General features: G+C 41.1%; 1 protein-coding gene across 2 annotated transcripts in view; it reads left to right on the top strand.

Moving 5' to 3' along the window:
• The window catches only part of KCNK10 (potassium two pore domain channel subfamily K member 10), a 153,599-nt gene that overhangs the window by 62,390 nt on the left and 74,970 nt on the right, over positions 1–16,239 (top strand). For both annotated transcript variants that reach the window (XM_053603475.1, XM_053603474.1), the window contains exon 2: positions 2,077–2,426. In XM_053603475.1, the coding sequence (XP_053459450.1) occupies positions 2,077–2,426 (350 nt within the window). The remainder of the gene's footprint in view (positions 1–2,076; positions 2,427–16,239) is intronic.

Below are 16,239 nucleotides of genomic sequence, written 5' to 3' on the forward strand. Positions count from 1 at the left end.
CAGAAGTGGTATTTAACCTGAGATCTGCAGGTCAGAAGCAGGGTACAAATGGGAACAGGGAGGTCACTCGGGAGGCTGTTGGAGTGATTGTTCCAGGCAGGACGTGATTGGTGGCCTGGGCGAGGCTGCTGGCCATGAGGATGGAGAAAAACCCAAGGGATGAGATATACAAGGAGGCAGAAGAATGGGAAGCACAGGCAATGTCGAAAGAGAACCGCCCTGGACGGGCTCACCTTCTCAGCATCAACAAGGACGATTAGGGACCTGAATGCGGCATTTTCAGGGAAGGGTTACCCAGAGCGTAACCCAGATTGCTGATTCTAATTTGTAGATCTTTCAGTCAAAGATTTCAGACAGTTTGTGTTCATGTACATCTGAGGGAAATTTAACATTGAATGGTTTTATTGGACAGAATAACATACCATCAAAGACTGATGTTCAGCTTGCTTCTCAAAGAGAAAAGCTGATTTCCAGGGTCTAGGAGGAGAGGCAGGTGTCTATGGATTTAGAGTCTTTTAAGTGACCACCCCCATGCCCAGGTGTTGTCAGGATCACGGGTGTTTCGAACGAGGAGTGACATTTCTTGGCTTTACCAGCACGGAGATTGGGCAGTTTAGACCTCCCCACCCCCGGACTGGGACAGTTTGCCCCATGTAGGTAATTAGGTTTGTCATCTCCTAATACCTGATTTACGCAACAGCTGGGCTGCTCCACGTCAGAGTCTGTAATAAGAATTAGAATAATGAAGGGAGAACAAAATTGAAGGCAATGGCCATTTGTTGCTGCGTGAGCCAGATTTCAGTAATGCATGATAGCATTATGCGTTTGATGCTATCCCGAGCTTCCTGCCATGGCAGAAAAGCCTCCAGCTTAACATATTTATTTCCAAGGTAATAAAATTGCTCATACACAGAACAGTGACCTTAGAGAATTCTTCGTGTTCTGAAAACCATGAGAAATTCCCTTTCCAATGGCATCCGATAGAAGAAAAATTCTATTACTAATAGATCAGGCGTGGTTATATCTAAGTCATCACATTTTCTATCAGGAAATACAGTTAGGATCTAATATTATTATATTTTTCAGGAAACAAGGTTAATTGATATAAAACATCACTCATCGTTTCCTTCTATTATTACAACCATTTTTCTTTATATTTACTATTGATAGTCTTCAGAGATCCAAAACTTCTTTACTGTGCTGTATTTTTGGTTCTTCTCCCTTATAGCAAACTCATGCTTTTTTCCTTTGCTTTGTGTAAAGAGGGACTTTTGAAGTTGCTATATGGTCATCTCTTCTTTGCTGTTGGTATTCTTTAGTCCTTGGTAATTTTATAGAGTAGCTGGGTATCCTCTTACTTATTTCTTCTCTAAGTTGAACTATATGTCTGTTTTAAAAAATGGTGGTTTGTCATATTTCTTATACATTGTTTAAACAAGCTGGGCTCAGTGGCTCATACCTGTAATCATAGCACTCTGGGAGGCGGAGGTGGGTGGATGGCCTGAGCTCAGAAGCTCAACACCAGCCTAAGCAACAGTGACACCCCGTCTCTACTAAAAACAGAAAAACTATCTGGGTGTTGTGGCAGGTGCCTGTAGTCTAAGCTATTGGAGAGGCATGAGGATCGCTTAAACCCAGGAGTTTGAGGTTTCTGTGAGCTATGATGATGCCACGACCCTCTAACCTGAGCTAGAGTAAGACTGTCTCAAAAACAAAAAACAAAAACAAGGAAACTAAGGGAGGAGATGAATTATAAATAACAGAGAGATGGCTTTCCAATTTGGACCTTTGTGGAAAAATATGAACATTTCAAACACAGTTAATACCTTTTTTTTTTTTTGAAAAAAAAAAAAAGAAAAGAAAAAGAAACTAGGATTCCTGGTGCTCATTTTTTAGAACTCAAATGGGCACCTAGCACTGATGAAATTTTCTTGCTGCAGGCTTGGTGAACCAATTTGTAATTCTCACGTTGAAAGCTGGCTCAAGGAAGACATCTGTGCTTTGTTTCCATCAAATTTCATGCTTTGTATTTGTAAACAAACTCTCTTCTCCCCTCTCCCCACCCTGACTCCTCAGTGGCCGTCCCCGCAGCAGCGCCAGTGTGCCAGCCCAAGAGCGCCACTAACGCCACGAACACCACTAACGGGCACCCTGCGGCTCCACGCCTGTCCATTTCCTCCCGAGCCACGGTGGTAGCCAGAATGGAAGGCGCCTCCCAGGGGGGCCTGCAGACCGTCATGAAGTGGAAGACAGTGGTTGCCATCTTTGTGGTCGTGGTGGTCTACCTCGTCACCGGCGGTCTTGTCTTTCGGGCATTAGAGCAGCCTTTTGAGAGCAGCCAGAAGAATACCATCGCCTTGGAGAAGGCAGAATTCCTGCGGGATCATGTCTGTGTGAGCCCCCAGGAGCTGGAGACCTTGATCCAGGTGAGCAATGCCGGGAATCGACCATACGGCAACCTGGGGGAGGCACCACACAGCTTTGCTTTTGTTCTTTCTGGGGGGTCAGGGAAGCCCTCTCAGGGAGGGAAGAGGGGCCACAGATGCAAAGGCCCTGATGTAGGGGCAGGCTGTGTTCTGTGTCACCTGGTTTCGAATGAACCGTGGGAGGCAGCAGCAGGCAGGCCCAGGGGCTTTGGATTTTCAAGTTCAAGTCCACCCATGTGTGCTGATTAACTTTCTGGCTCTGAACTCTCTGTGGAATGCTGGGATAAGAGGCTTCTTTCCTAGAAGCCGAAAGAAAAAATAATTTATTTTATTTTGTATTTTATTTCTACGAGGTCCATGAGGATGGGGTAGAGAAAAGGCCATTGGGTATGTGGATGAAGAGACTGTTGGTGGCCTGAGAGAGCCATTTTAAGCAGATTTAGGGGGATGAAATAGTAAGGCTAACAGTAATAGTAACCATCAGGCTTGCTGTGGGTGATACTTGCTGTGTATCAGGCTGTGCACTGAGGTGAGGGGGAAAAGGGTCCATGAAAAAATGGAGGCAGAGCACTTGGATGCAACCATGGGCTTGGCAGGGTAGAACGTGGAGGTGAAGGGCTGTAGGAAAGCAAGACCGTCATCTAAGATGGTGTGATGGGACAGGATGGAACACGATGCTTGAGAAGTCCAGGAAGCCTGAGAGAGGACCAGGTCCCATGAGGAAGAATGGGAGACGGGGACAGCCCAGTTGGAGGTCTTCTCCTTGGAGGGGTCTCTGAGGCTGAAGTTTGACTTTGAGGACACCTTCCTGAACTGCAAAGAGCAGGTTTTGGTGGGAGGTGATGACATTTATAGAGACAAGGGAGTCTTATCTTTATGACGGTTGTAAAGTTTAGAAGGCAGAGGCATGGAAAAGATAGCTTCCACGATTCCTTCTGGCTCTGGGATGATGTGCATGTCATTCTGATGGCTACCACCGTCTAGGACTGTACAGGAGTCACAAGTCTGGGCTGGCTTATTGTTTATTTATTTCAAACTATACTGATAGGGTAGGGGAATTATGATGCTACCTGTGATCTGGCACCTTTCTAGTAATCATATTCTTTTCAGTTAGTTTTAACAATCTGAATTGACTCTTAAATAAATAGAAATATAAATCCACCTCCCCTCCAGAAATAAATACAATTTCATAAGTATGTCCTATATTTTTTATTTAAAAGTAAATTTTTAAAGTTCAAGGGAAGCTTTTCACATAATTTTCATAAGAAGTCATTTCTTTGGCTGGCCTTGTCTTTTTTTTTTTCTTTCATGGGAAAATTCTACCAAAGAAATGGTGATGGGAATATTGTACTAGTCAGGGCCAGGTTTGAGGCCTCATGTGCCACAGAGAATGGAAGAAACAATTCTGGAATAATTTTAAGTGAGAGTAAAATTATATTTATACAAGTTGTGAAATGCGTTGGGATCCTTTTTTGAGTTGTAATACATGTAGTAACCTAATAGGTGAATTGAATCTAGTACCAAACTTAAATTTCCTCCCTAAGACAATGAGATCTTCAGGACCAGAGACCATGACTTCTTGTCTTTGCATCTATGTGCAGTCCATGAATTTCTTTGCATCTAATTATTGTTCCATAGATAAATGCTTTTGGAGTGAGATATGAAAGAAAAATCTAGAACATTGGTGATGTAGCAAGATATATCTGAGCCTCAGGTCATACATTTGTGGATTAATTCAGTATTTCTGTAGGGCCCATTCTTTGACATTTCTTCTTTCTGAAAGGTCTCAGAGGCCAGGACGAAGGACAGGGTAGGGGAATGTGAGGTCCTAATTCAGGTGCTGCCATGAATACCTTCCCCTTTTTTGACCTCAGAGATTATCTGTGAAAAGAGGTGTATGTGTGTGAATGTGTGAGTGCTTGCACATGGGTGTGTATACGCTTAAGATAATTTTATAACAATTAAGAATTTTTGGCACCTGTTATGAGCCAGACACTGTATACTCTTTATCTCATTTAATCTTTTCAACAATACTCTAAGCTGGTAACATTATCCCTATTTTACAGGTGGGGAAACTGATGCTGTAAGAGTTTGAGTAATTTTCCAGCCATCCAAGTGACAGAGCTGGGATTCCAAGTGAGGTCTGTCTGACAGACGCATGGACTCGCCCAATGAGTCTACAAGCCCTTTCAGTAGGTCTTGCTGTATAATAAGCTCCACTCTTTCTTAAACATTTGCTCTATGTTTACCTCTCCAGAATGTTAGCAATCACACATCACTGGACTCCCTAACAGGGAGCATTTCTCTCTCTCTTCCCCTTGACCCCTTTGAGCCTGGGATACTTTCCAGTTTTCCATCTACTATGATTTGAGGATTTGTACTGGTGCTTATCTATGGTCTTGCTCACACTACAGGTTAAACCGGTTTGATTGTTGAATCTGTGTCAATCAAGAACAAAATCATTATGTTTTGCCGTTTAGTTCACTGATAGTTTCCTAAGGATGAAAGTGTCCACACTTAGAGACCAGGGACGCATCCTCACACTGTGTTCCTCTGAGCACGGTGTATACAGTGCTCCCTGGAAACACAGCATTTAAAAGTAGTTTATCTTCACATTCAGAAGGGTTTTCTGTGTGCCAGGTTTTACGGTGGAGAAATAGTATTAATGTATCTCACCCAAGGCTGAAAGGAGTGACTGGTGGATAGAAAATAGATTGATGGTATTTATTTGGTCACGACTCTTGGCTGGATTGAGTGAACTTCTCATAAAGCTAAGCTAGAAGGTGTAATTCATATTTATTTATTTATTTATTTATTTATTATTGTTAAATCATAGCTGTGTACATTTGTGCAATCAAGGGGTACAATGTGCTGGTTTCATATACAATCTGAAATATTCTCATCAAACTGTTCAATGTAGCCTTCACAGCATTTTCTTACTTATTGTATGTAGACATTTGTATTCTGCATTTAGTAGGTTTTGCCTGTACCCATTCTAAGATGCACTGTAGGTGTGGCCCCACCCATTACTCTCCCTCCACCAAGACTTCCCCCCTCCCTTCCCCTCCCTTGGCCCTTTCCTCATATTCTTGTGCTATAGTTGGGTTATAGCCTTCATATGAAAGCTATAAATTAGCTTCATGGTAGGGCTGAGTACATTGGATACTTTTTCTTCCATTCCTGAGATACTTTGCTAAGAAGAATATGTTTTAGCTCCATCCATGTAAGCATGAAAGAGGTAAAGTCTCCATTTTTCTTTAAGGCTGCATATTATTCCATGGCATACATGTACCACAATTTGTTAGCCCATTCGTGGGTCGATGGGCACTTGGGCTTCTTCCATGACTTAGCATTATGAATTGGGCTGCAATAAACACTATGGTACAGATGTCTTTGTTATATTGTGATTTTTGGTCTTCTGGGTGTATACCTAGTAAAGGAATTATAGGATCAAATGGCAGGTCTATTTTTAGACCTCTAAGTATTCTCTAAACATCCTTCCAAAAGGAATGTATTAGTGTGCAGTCCCACCAGCAGGGTAGAAGTATGCCCTTTTCTCTGCATCCACGCCAACATCTCTAGTTTTGGGATTTTGTTATGTGGGCTACTTATACTAGGGTTAGGTGATATCTCAAAGTAGTTTTGATTTGCATTTCTCTGATGATTAAGGATGATGAATTTTTTTTCATGTGTCTGTAGATCATACATCTGTCTTCTTTAGAGAAGTTTCTCTTCAAGTCCTTTGCCCACCCTGAGATGGGATCACTTGTTCTTTTCTTGCTAATACGTTTGAGTTCTCTGTGGATTCTGGTTATTAAACCTTTATGGGAGATATAACCTGCAAATATTATCTCCCATTCTGATGGCTGTCTGCTTGATTTACTTACTTTGCTTTTTCTTCCATTCCTGAGATACTTTGCTAAGAAGAATATGTTTGAGCTCCATCCATGTAAGCATGAAAGAGGTAAAGTCCCCATTTTTCTTGGAGACTTTTGGCTGTGCAGAAGCTTTTTAGTTTGATCAGGTCCCAGTAATGTATTTTTGATACTGCTTCAATTGCCTGGGGAGTCCTCCTCATAAAATATTCACCCTGGTCGATTCCTTTAAGAGTTTTCCCTGCACTTTCTTCAAGTATTTTTTTTTTTTTTGGCCAGGGCTGGGTTTGAACCCACCACCTCTGGCATATGGGACTGGCGCCCTACTCCTTGAGCCACAGGTGCCACCCTTCTTCAAGTATTTTTATAGTTTCATGTCTAAAGTTTAAATCTTTTACCCAGTGAAAATCTATCTTAGTTAACGGTGAAAGGTGTGGGTCCAGTTTCAGTCTTTTACAGATTGCCCACCAGTTCACCAGCACCATTTGTTAAATGGGGAATCTTTTCCCCACTGACTGTTTTTAATTATTATTATTATTTTTTATTGTTAAATCATAGCTGTGTACATTTGTGCAATCAAGGGGTACAATGTGCTGGTTTCATATACAATCTGAAATATTCTCATCAAACTGTTCAATGTAGCCTTCATGGCATTTTCTTAGTTATTGTATGTAGACATTTGAATTCTGCCTTTAGTAAGTTTCGCCTGTACCCATTCTAAGAAGCACCGTAGGTGTGGACCCACCCATTTCCCTCCCTCCACCTTAACCTCCCCCCTCCCTTCCCCTTCCTTGGCCCTTTCCTCATAGTCTTGTGCTGTAGTTGGGTTATAGCCTTCATGTGAAAGCTATAATTTAGCTTCATAGTAGGGCTGAGTACATTGGATACTTTTTCTTCCATTCCTGAGATACTTTGCTAAGAAGAGTATGTTCGAGCTCCATCCATGTAAACATGAAAGAGGTAAAGTCTCTTTCTTTAAGGCTGCATAATATTCCATGGTATACACACACCACAATTTGCTAGTCTCTTTGTGGGTTGATGGGCACTTGGGCTTCTTCCATGACTTAGCAATTATGAATTGGGCTGCAATAAACATTCTGGTACAAATGTCTTTGTTATGTTGTGATTTTTGGTCTTCTGGGTATAAACCTAGTAAAGGAATTATAGGATCGAATGGCAGGTCTATTTTTAGGTCTCTAAGTATTCTCCAAACATCCTTCCAGAAGAAACGTATTAGTGTGCATCCCCACCAGCAGTGTAGAAGTGTGCCCTTTTCTCCACATCCACGCCAACATCTCTGGTTTTGGGATTTTTTTTGTGTGGGCTACTCTTACTGGGGTTAGGTGATATCTCAAAGTAGTTTTGATTTGCATTTCTTTGATGATTAAGGATGATGAGTGTTTTTTTATGTGTTAGTAGATCATGCATCTGTCTTCTTTAGAGAAGTTTCTCTTCAAGTCTCTTGTCCACCCTGATATGGGATTACATGTTCTTTTCTTGCTAATACATTTGAGTTCTCTATGGATTCTGGTTATTAGACCTTTATCGGAGATATAACCTGCCAATATTTTCTCCCATTCTGAGGGCTGTCTGCTTGCTTTACTTAGTAAGTTCTTGGCTGTGCAGAAGCTTTTTAGTTTGATCAGGTCCCAGTAGTGTATTTTTGATACTGCTTCAATTGCCTGGGTTGTCCTCCTCTTAAAATATTAACTCAGGCCAATTCCTTCCAGAGATTTCCCTGCACTTTCTTCAAGTATTTTTATAGTTTCATGTCTTAAGTTTAAATCTTTTATCCAGTGAGGATCTATCTAAGTTAATGGTGAAAGGTGTGGGTCCAGTTTCAATCTTGTACAGATTGCCAGCCAGTTCACCCAGCACCATTTGTTGAATAGGAAATCTTTTCCCCACTCAATGTTATTAATTGGCTTGTCAAAGATCAAATAATGATAAGTAGCTGGATTCATCTCTTGGTTCTCTAGTCTGTTCCAGACATCTACTTCTCTGTTTTTGTGCCAGTACCAGGCTGTTTTGATAACTATCAATTTATAGTTCAGTCTCAGGTCTGGTAACATGATTCCTCCTGCTGTGTTTTTATTGCTGAGTAATGTTTTGGCTATTCGAGGTTTTTTTCTGATTCCATATAAAACAAAGTATTATTTTTTTCAAGATCTTTAAAATGTGAAAATGGAGCTTTAATAGGAATTGCATTAAAATTACATATTGCTTTGGGTAGTATAGACATTTTAACAATGTTGATTCTTCCCAGCCATGAGCATGGTATGTTTTTCCATTTGTTAACATCTTCAGCTATTTCTTTTCTTAAAGTTTCATAGTTCTCTTTGTAGAGATCTTTCACGTCCTTTGTTAGGTATACTCCCAAATATTTCATCTTCTTTGGCACTACTGTGAAAGGAATAGAGTCCTTGACCTTTTTTTCGGCTTGGCTATTGTTGGTATATATAAAGGCTACAGATTTATGGGTTTTGATTTTGTAGCCTGAGACATTGCTGTATTACTTGTCACTTCTAAAAGTTTTGCAGTAGAATCCCTAGTATTTTCCAGATTTATGATCATGTCATCTGCGAAGAGTGAAAGTTTGATCTCTTCTGACCCTATGTGGATACCACTGATCATCTTTTCTTCCCTAATTGCAATGGCTAAAGCTTCCATTACAATGTTAAAGAGCAATGGAGACAATGGGCAACCTTGTCTGGTTCCTGATCTAAGTGGAAATGATTTCAATTAAACTACATTCAATACGATATTGGCTGTGGGTTTGCTGTAGATGGCTTCTATCAGTTTAAGAAATGTCCCTTCTATACCAATTTTCTTAAGTGTTCTGATCATGAAGGGATGCTGTATATTATCAAAAGCTTTTTCTGCATCAATTGAGAGAATCATATGGTCTTTATTTTTTAGTTTGTTTATGTGCTGAATTACATTTATGGATTTACATATATTGAACCAGCCTTGAGACCCTGGGATGAATCCCACTTGGTCGTGGTGTATAATTTTTTTGATATGTTGTTGGATTCTGTTTGTTAGGATCTTATTGAGTATTTTTCCATTCATATTCATTAGTGATATTGGTCTATAATTTTCTTTTCTTGTTGGGTCTTTCCCTGGTTTAGGGATCAAGGTGATGTTAGCTTCATAGAATGTGTTGGGCAGTAGTCCTTCTTTTTCTATATTTTGAAAGAGGTTTAGTAATATAGGTACTAGTTCTTCTTTAAACGTTTGGTAGAATTCTGATGTAAAGCCACCTGGTTCTGGGCTTTTCTTTTTAGGGAGATTGTATATAGTTGATACTATGTTGGAACTTGATATAGGCCTGTTCAACATTTCCACTTTGTTTTGGCTAAGTCTTGGTAGGTGGTGTACTTCCAAGTATTGGTTGATTTCTTTCATATTTTCATATTTCTGAGAGTAAAATTTCTTGTAATATTTGTTAAGGAGTTTTTTGAATTTCTGAGTGGTCTGTTGTTATTTCATCTTTACCATTTCTGATTGATGAAATTAGAGATTTTACTCTTTTTTTCCTGGTTAGGTTTGCTAAAGGTTTATCTATTTTATTGATCTTTTAAAAAAACCAACTTTTGGATTTATTGATCTGTTGTATAATTCTTTTGTTTTCACTTTCATTTAATTCTGCTCTGATTTTGGTTATTTCTTTTCTTCTGCTGAGTTTGGGATTGGAATGTTCTTCCTTCTCCAGTTGCTTGAGATGTTCCATTAAGTTATTAACTTCCTCTATTTTGTTTTCTTGAGAAAGGCTTGTAGTGCTATAAATTTCCCTCTTAGAACTGCCTTTGCCGTATCCCAGAGGTTCTGGTAATTAGTGTCTTGATTGTTGTTTTGTTCCAAAAATTTGGTGATTTCCTTCTTAACCTTGTCTATAACCCATCTATCCATCAGAGCATAGGGTTATTTAGCTTCCATGTTCTTGTACGGGTAAGCAGATTCCTGTTGCTGTTGAGTTCGACTTTTATTCCATGATGGTTTGAGAAGATGCAAGGAATAATTTCTATTTTTAAAAATTTGCTGAGGTTAGATTTGTGCCCCAGGATGTGTTTGATTTTGGAGTATGTTCCGTGGGCTGATGAGAAGAATGTGTATTCAGTTTTGTTGGGATGAAATGTTCTGTATATGTCTGTTAAGTCCAGATGTTGAATGCTTAGGTTTAAATCTAAGATTTCTTTTCTTAGCTCTTTTTGGAGAATCTGTCCAGACTGCTAAAGGGGTGTTAAAATCTCGAACTACTATGGAACTGGAGGAAATGAAGTTGCTTATGTCTTTTAGAGTTTCTCTTATATATTGAGGTGCATTCTGGTTGGGTGCATAAATATTAATAATTGAAATCTCATCATAGTGAATATTACGTTTAACAAGTATGAAGTGTCCATCCTTATCCTTCCTTATTTTGGTTGTTTTAAAGCCTATTGCATCTGTGAATAGGATTGCAATGCCTGCCTTTTTCTGCTTGCCATTTGCCTGGAGTATAGATGACCATCCCTTCACCTTAAGTCTATATTTGTCTTTTAATGTAATATGAGATTCTTGTATGCAGCAGATATCTGGCTTGAGTTTTTGTATCCAGTCAGCCAACCTGTGCCTCTTTAGAGGACAGTTTAAACCATTCACATTAATTGAGAATATTGATAAGCCTTTTGAGAGTCCGGTGGACATTTTTAATCCTTTTGTGACTGTGGAAGTTGGAATTTGATCTAATTTTTCTGGGAATTATGCTGGTCTTTATGGAGGATAGGTCTGAGAATATCCTGGAGAGCTGGTTTAGTTATGGCAAATTTCTTCAACATGTGAATGTCATCGAAGTATTTAATTTCTCCATCATAAATGAAGCTCAGTTTAGCTGGGTACAAGATCCTGGGTTGAAAATTACTTTGTTTTAGGAGATTAAAAGTCAATGACTATCCTCTTCTAGCTTGAAAGGTTTCAGCAGAGAAATCTGCAGTTATTCTAATATTCTTGCCCCTATAGGTGATGGTTTTCTTTTGTCTGGCTGCTTTCAGAATTTTCTCCTTCATATCAACTTTAGTGAAATTGATTATGATGTGTCTGGGGGATGTCTTATTTGGGTTTAGTCGTGCTGGAGTTCTGAAACTGTTTGCTATATGAATTTCAGAATCTCTTGGCATGTCTGGAAAGTTCTCATTCATAATCTCATGGAGAAGAGTTTCTGTGCCTTGTGAAGCCACTTTGTCACTTTCGGGGATCCCTATAAGACAAATATTGATTTTCTTCAAATTATCCCAGAGCTCTCTGAGAGAGTGATCTGTTTTTGCCCTCCATTTCTCTTCCTCTCTGAGAGTTTGGGAGCGTTTGAAAGCTTTGTCTTCAATGTCAGAAATCCTTTCTTCTGCTTGCTCCATTCTGTTACTGAGGGATTCTACTGTGTTTCTCAGATCTTTGAGGGCTGCAACTTCTTGTCTCGATGTGTCAAAATCTTTGGGCATTTGGTCTTTGAATTTGTTGAATTCTTGAGACATCTTTTGGGTTACTGCTTGGAATTCTAATTCGATCTTATTTACAATCCAGATTCTGAATTCGATTTCTGACATCTCAGCTGTTTGTTTGTGCATGGGATCTTGTGCTGTGTCTGCCCCATTGATCCTTGGGGGATTTGGTCTACTCTGATTATTCATATTGCCAGAGTATTTTTGTTTGATTTCATCTCATGATTATTTTTCACTGTTGCCTCTTGCGGTCCTCAGAGTTGGGGTGGTGTCTCTCTGAGATTAGACCTGGGGGGATCAATGTATTGTTGCTGGATCTTTGTAGGGAGTGATACTGTGTAGCCCTTCTGGGGCTTCTCCAGCCAGGGAGTTCTATTTGTGGAAGCAGCTCCAGAGTGTGACACCCTGGGATCCAGGATCAGGGCGGGGGTGGTGCGCATTGTTCTGGGAGTGCCTGGTGTCCAGTGACTTTGGCACAGAGGGCCCAAGGCTCCAGAAGTCTCTGGCTAGGAGAAGGGCTCCACACAGAGGCAGGGAGGGCTCCGGAGGGCACGTGGCTACCAGAGTCCCTGGCCAGATGAGCAGGCATTGTGGAGGCAGGAAGGGTACAGGAGGGAGGACGTGTGTGATTCATATTTTTAATAACAAAAACAAAGTACCTGGAATAATGTAACCTGCATAAAATGCCTCTATATTTTATTTTTAATTTTTATTTATTTATTCACTTTTTTTTTTAAAGTGAGGCACAGAGAGCATTTATATACTTTGCCCGAGTTCACAGTGTCTGGATGTTTTAGAAGAGCCATAGCTGGGGAGGTATTTCTGATAAGGTAAACCACTTTATGGAGTACTGTGGGACTTTGGGGAGACTGACGGGGCACTGTCCCTGAAAGGTGAGGAAAGAGAGAGGGGATTGTGTCGCTCCCCCATGGATGAGCTGGGCTGCTTTCATCATAATAGTCTGTCTTTGTGGCTTGAACTCAGCGTAGCAATTTTCTATCCCATTTAAAGGGCCTACCCCAGCCACCTAGATAATCACCTTTACTCTGCGCTTTGGTGGAGAGAGTCAGCCTCACATTTATTAAATAGATACCAGGCCTGGCTTCACTGACCTCTGTCTCTTCCGGTTGTTTTTTTAAGTGGTTAGATAGAGACACAGTTTTAGAGAACCTCGAAGACCTAGTTGGACTCAGGCAGCCTTAAAAGAGCAGATTATCTGGTAGGTGAGGTGAAGGTTGTTCCAAAGTGTGATTGAGTGAAACTGCTTACATCCCCAATGCCCGATTTCTCTTTAACCCCCAGTGAGGAAGAAAGGTCAGGTCCCTTTTTAATGCAGACCCTTTGGAAGAAGGAGACGGTGGCCCTAATCTCAGTTGCACTAGTGCTGTTTTTGGTGTGCTAGAGTGAGCCACTTAACCTGATGGGGGCTCAGCTGTTTGGTTCACAGAGGACATCTAAAATCCATTCAGTTCTAGAAACTTACCCGCAAGATATAAGGGAGTGTGTAGGGTGGCTTTCTGCAGAGCTGGTGTAATCACAAAAAACAGTTACCATTGATTGGTTGTTCGCTTTCCTGTAGGCCTGTGTTTTCTTTCTTTCTTTTTTTTTTGTAGAGACAGAGTCTCACTGTACCGCCCTTGGGTAGAGTGCCGTGGCATCACACGGCTCACAGCAACCTCTACTCTTGGGCTTACGCGATTCTCTTGCCTCAGCCTCCTTAGCAGCTGGGACTACAGTCGCCCGCCACAACACCCGGCTATTTTTTTGTTGCAGTTTTGGCTGGGGCTGGGTTTGAACCCGCCACCCTCGGCATATGGGGCCGGCGCCCTACTCACTGAGCTACAGGCGCCGCCCTAGGCCTGTGTTTTCAACCTTTTTTATCTCATGGTATACTTGAACCTATAATTAAACTTTCATGGCATGCTTAAATTATGTTGATCCAAAAAAAAAAGTTAAAAAAAAGAATATGCTTACTGTGCTTTGAATTTCTTTTGAAAATATTCTAATTAATGATCTTTAAAAACATTTTTGAGCACACCTAAGATCCTTTCCAGGATGCAAAGGTTGAACATTGCTGCTGTAGGCTCTGTTGTAAGTGCCTTAATCCTTTAGCTCTTTTAACTGTTGTGACAGCCTGTGACTAGGTTCTATGATCACTATCTCATTTTACGGATGAGCAAATAAATTCTAAGAAGTTAAGTAACTCACTCAAGTCCACACAGCCAGTAAGTGGTTAAAGTGGGGTTCGAGTCCTCGGGAAGCCAGGGTCCGGAGCCCATCTGTCTAACCGTGTGCGGTGCTGCCCAATGTGTCAACCATGGTACTCCTCACACTATGCTTGGACCTCTTCTTGAGGCTTTACTCCAAGGAAAAGACTGAAGGGAGAAAGTGAAATGAGTTGGGAAAACTAGGCTTTCTGCCATGGAGCTATAGTGCTCCAAATGGGTAGTATTTTATTTTCAAAGAAGGGAGAGTAACAGGAGGAGAAGGTCCATGGGCATTATGTAAGACAGAATTGGTCACTTAGCCTTACTGGGCCTAAGGCTTCTTTCATATTTAAGGTATCAGACCTTCTCATTTGGATTACTGGGAGGAGTGGGTGAGATAACCCACATGCGGGGGCAGGCAGAGTACCCTGCAGGTCACTGGCATTCAGGATGTTCCGTTTCCTTTCCTCATCCATCTTTTTTCTCCAAAGAGAATCGAATAGAGAAAGATAAGTATACCTGGAATACGTACATTTCTTTGGCAGTGGAATAAAGTAAATTAAGTGTGTTTTTGAAGGTACAGTTTCCATGAACTTGATTTGACAGTCACTTGGTCCCAAGACCCTCTTGTCTTTGCTACGCTCACTTGCCACAATTGCTTATCTCCCTGTCCCCAGTGCAGGTGTCTCTTGAAGCCTCTGTACTGACTAGTCTTGGAGAAGCCATAAAACATTCATCTTCTGGGATGCTCCAGGAATGAAATTGGGAGGCAGTTTCACTGACTGACAGGGAACGGAAGAATGAGGCTTCAGCTTGCAGGGATAGTGATTTACAGTGGCCATTTTTCAGTCTGTACTTGTTGGATGTTTTAAGCCTGAATGTCGTCAGTGGACCTTGTGGGGTCACTTGGTTGCTGTTCCTCCCTGTTACAGCCACATTGAAAGGCAGGGTGTTTCATGGGGGTGGGCTTAGTGTTGGATAGGGTGCCCACCAGGGAGGACACGGAATTTTCCATTCTAAGTACCTAGCTGTAAAGCAAAAAACCCACAGATTTATTCCTCTCTCACTGGAAAGCATTTCTGGTGGCAGGTTGGTTACCTCACTGCCTAGAAGACTGACTTTTGCCCTGGGATACTTCAGTACTTGCCTCTAGCAAATTACTTAACTTCTTACAGGCCTCTTGACCTTGAAATGGGTGTCTTCTGTTTGTGATAGTTTGTCTTGAAGGTTGTCCTGAAGGTTTCATCTGCCTGGCGTGGGCTAGATCTGGAATTTCCTGGAGTGTGAGCCTTTGGGAAGTGTCTTTTCTCATTCTGCTTTGTCTCCTCCTCCCCGACGGGTTCAGGGACCTTTTATGTTGGTGAATATAAACTTTGCCATTGATTTTCACTTTATGACCTCTTAGGGATTTTTGTCCTTTCCAAATAGAGGCTCAAGTACTTTGCTCCATAGTACTTGGGTCTTAAACCATGTTTGAAGAGTACTATTTGGTACTGCTTATTACTATTATTTTAATTTTAAAAAGTTATTTTATTTTTAAATCAATATATAATAATTTACATATTTATGAGGTACCTAGTGATATTTAAATATGCGTAGTGCATAGTGACCAGATCAGGGTAATTAGCATATCCATCATCACAGACGGTTATCTTTTCTCTGTGTTGGGAATGTTCAGTATTGTCCTTCTTGCTATTTGCAACTGTGTAATATGTTATTAACTATAGCTATCCTATAGTGGTATAGAACACCAGAACTTATTCCTCCCATCTAGCTGTAACTTTGTATCCTTTAACAAATCTCTTCCTATCCCTCCTTTCCCCCTTCCATTACCAATTGACACCATTTATTTTTATTTTTTTTAGTGGGGGTCTCACTACATTGCCTAGGCTGGAGTGCAGTGCCTATTCATAGGCACAATCCCACTGCTGATCAGCACAGGAGCTTTGACCTGCTTTGTTTCCGACCTGGGCTGGTTCACTCCTCGTTAGGCAACCTGGTGTTCCCCTGTTCCTGGGAGGTCACCATATTGCGGCACAGTGCACTACAGCCCAGAACTCCTGGACTCAAGTGATCCTCCTGTCTCAGCCTCCTGAGTAGCTGGGACTACAGGTGTGCGCCATTTCTTAAGCACTAACTCTGTGCTGGATGTTAGGGAGTCTACATACATATGTGACTGAACCTCATTTGACTCTCCCTGGGAAGCCAAGAGGTGGCCACTGTACTGCTCCAGTTTAAAGCAGGTAAAGCTCTAGGA

This window comes from Nycticebus coucang, chromosome 9, assembly GCF_027406575.1.
Source record: "Nycticebus coucang isolate mNycCou1 chromosome 9, mNycCou1.pri, whole genome shotgun sequence".
Classification (NCBI taxonomy): Eukaryota; Metazoa; Chordata; class Mammalia; order Primates; family Lorisidae; genus Nycticebus; species Nycticebus coucang.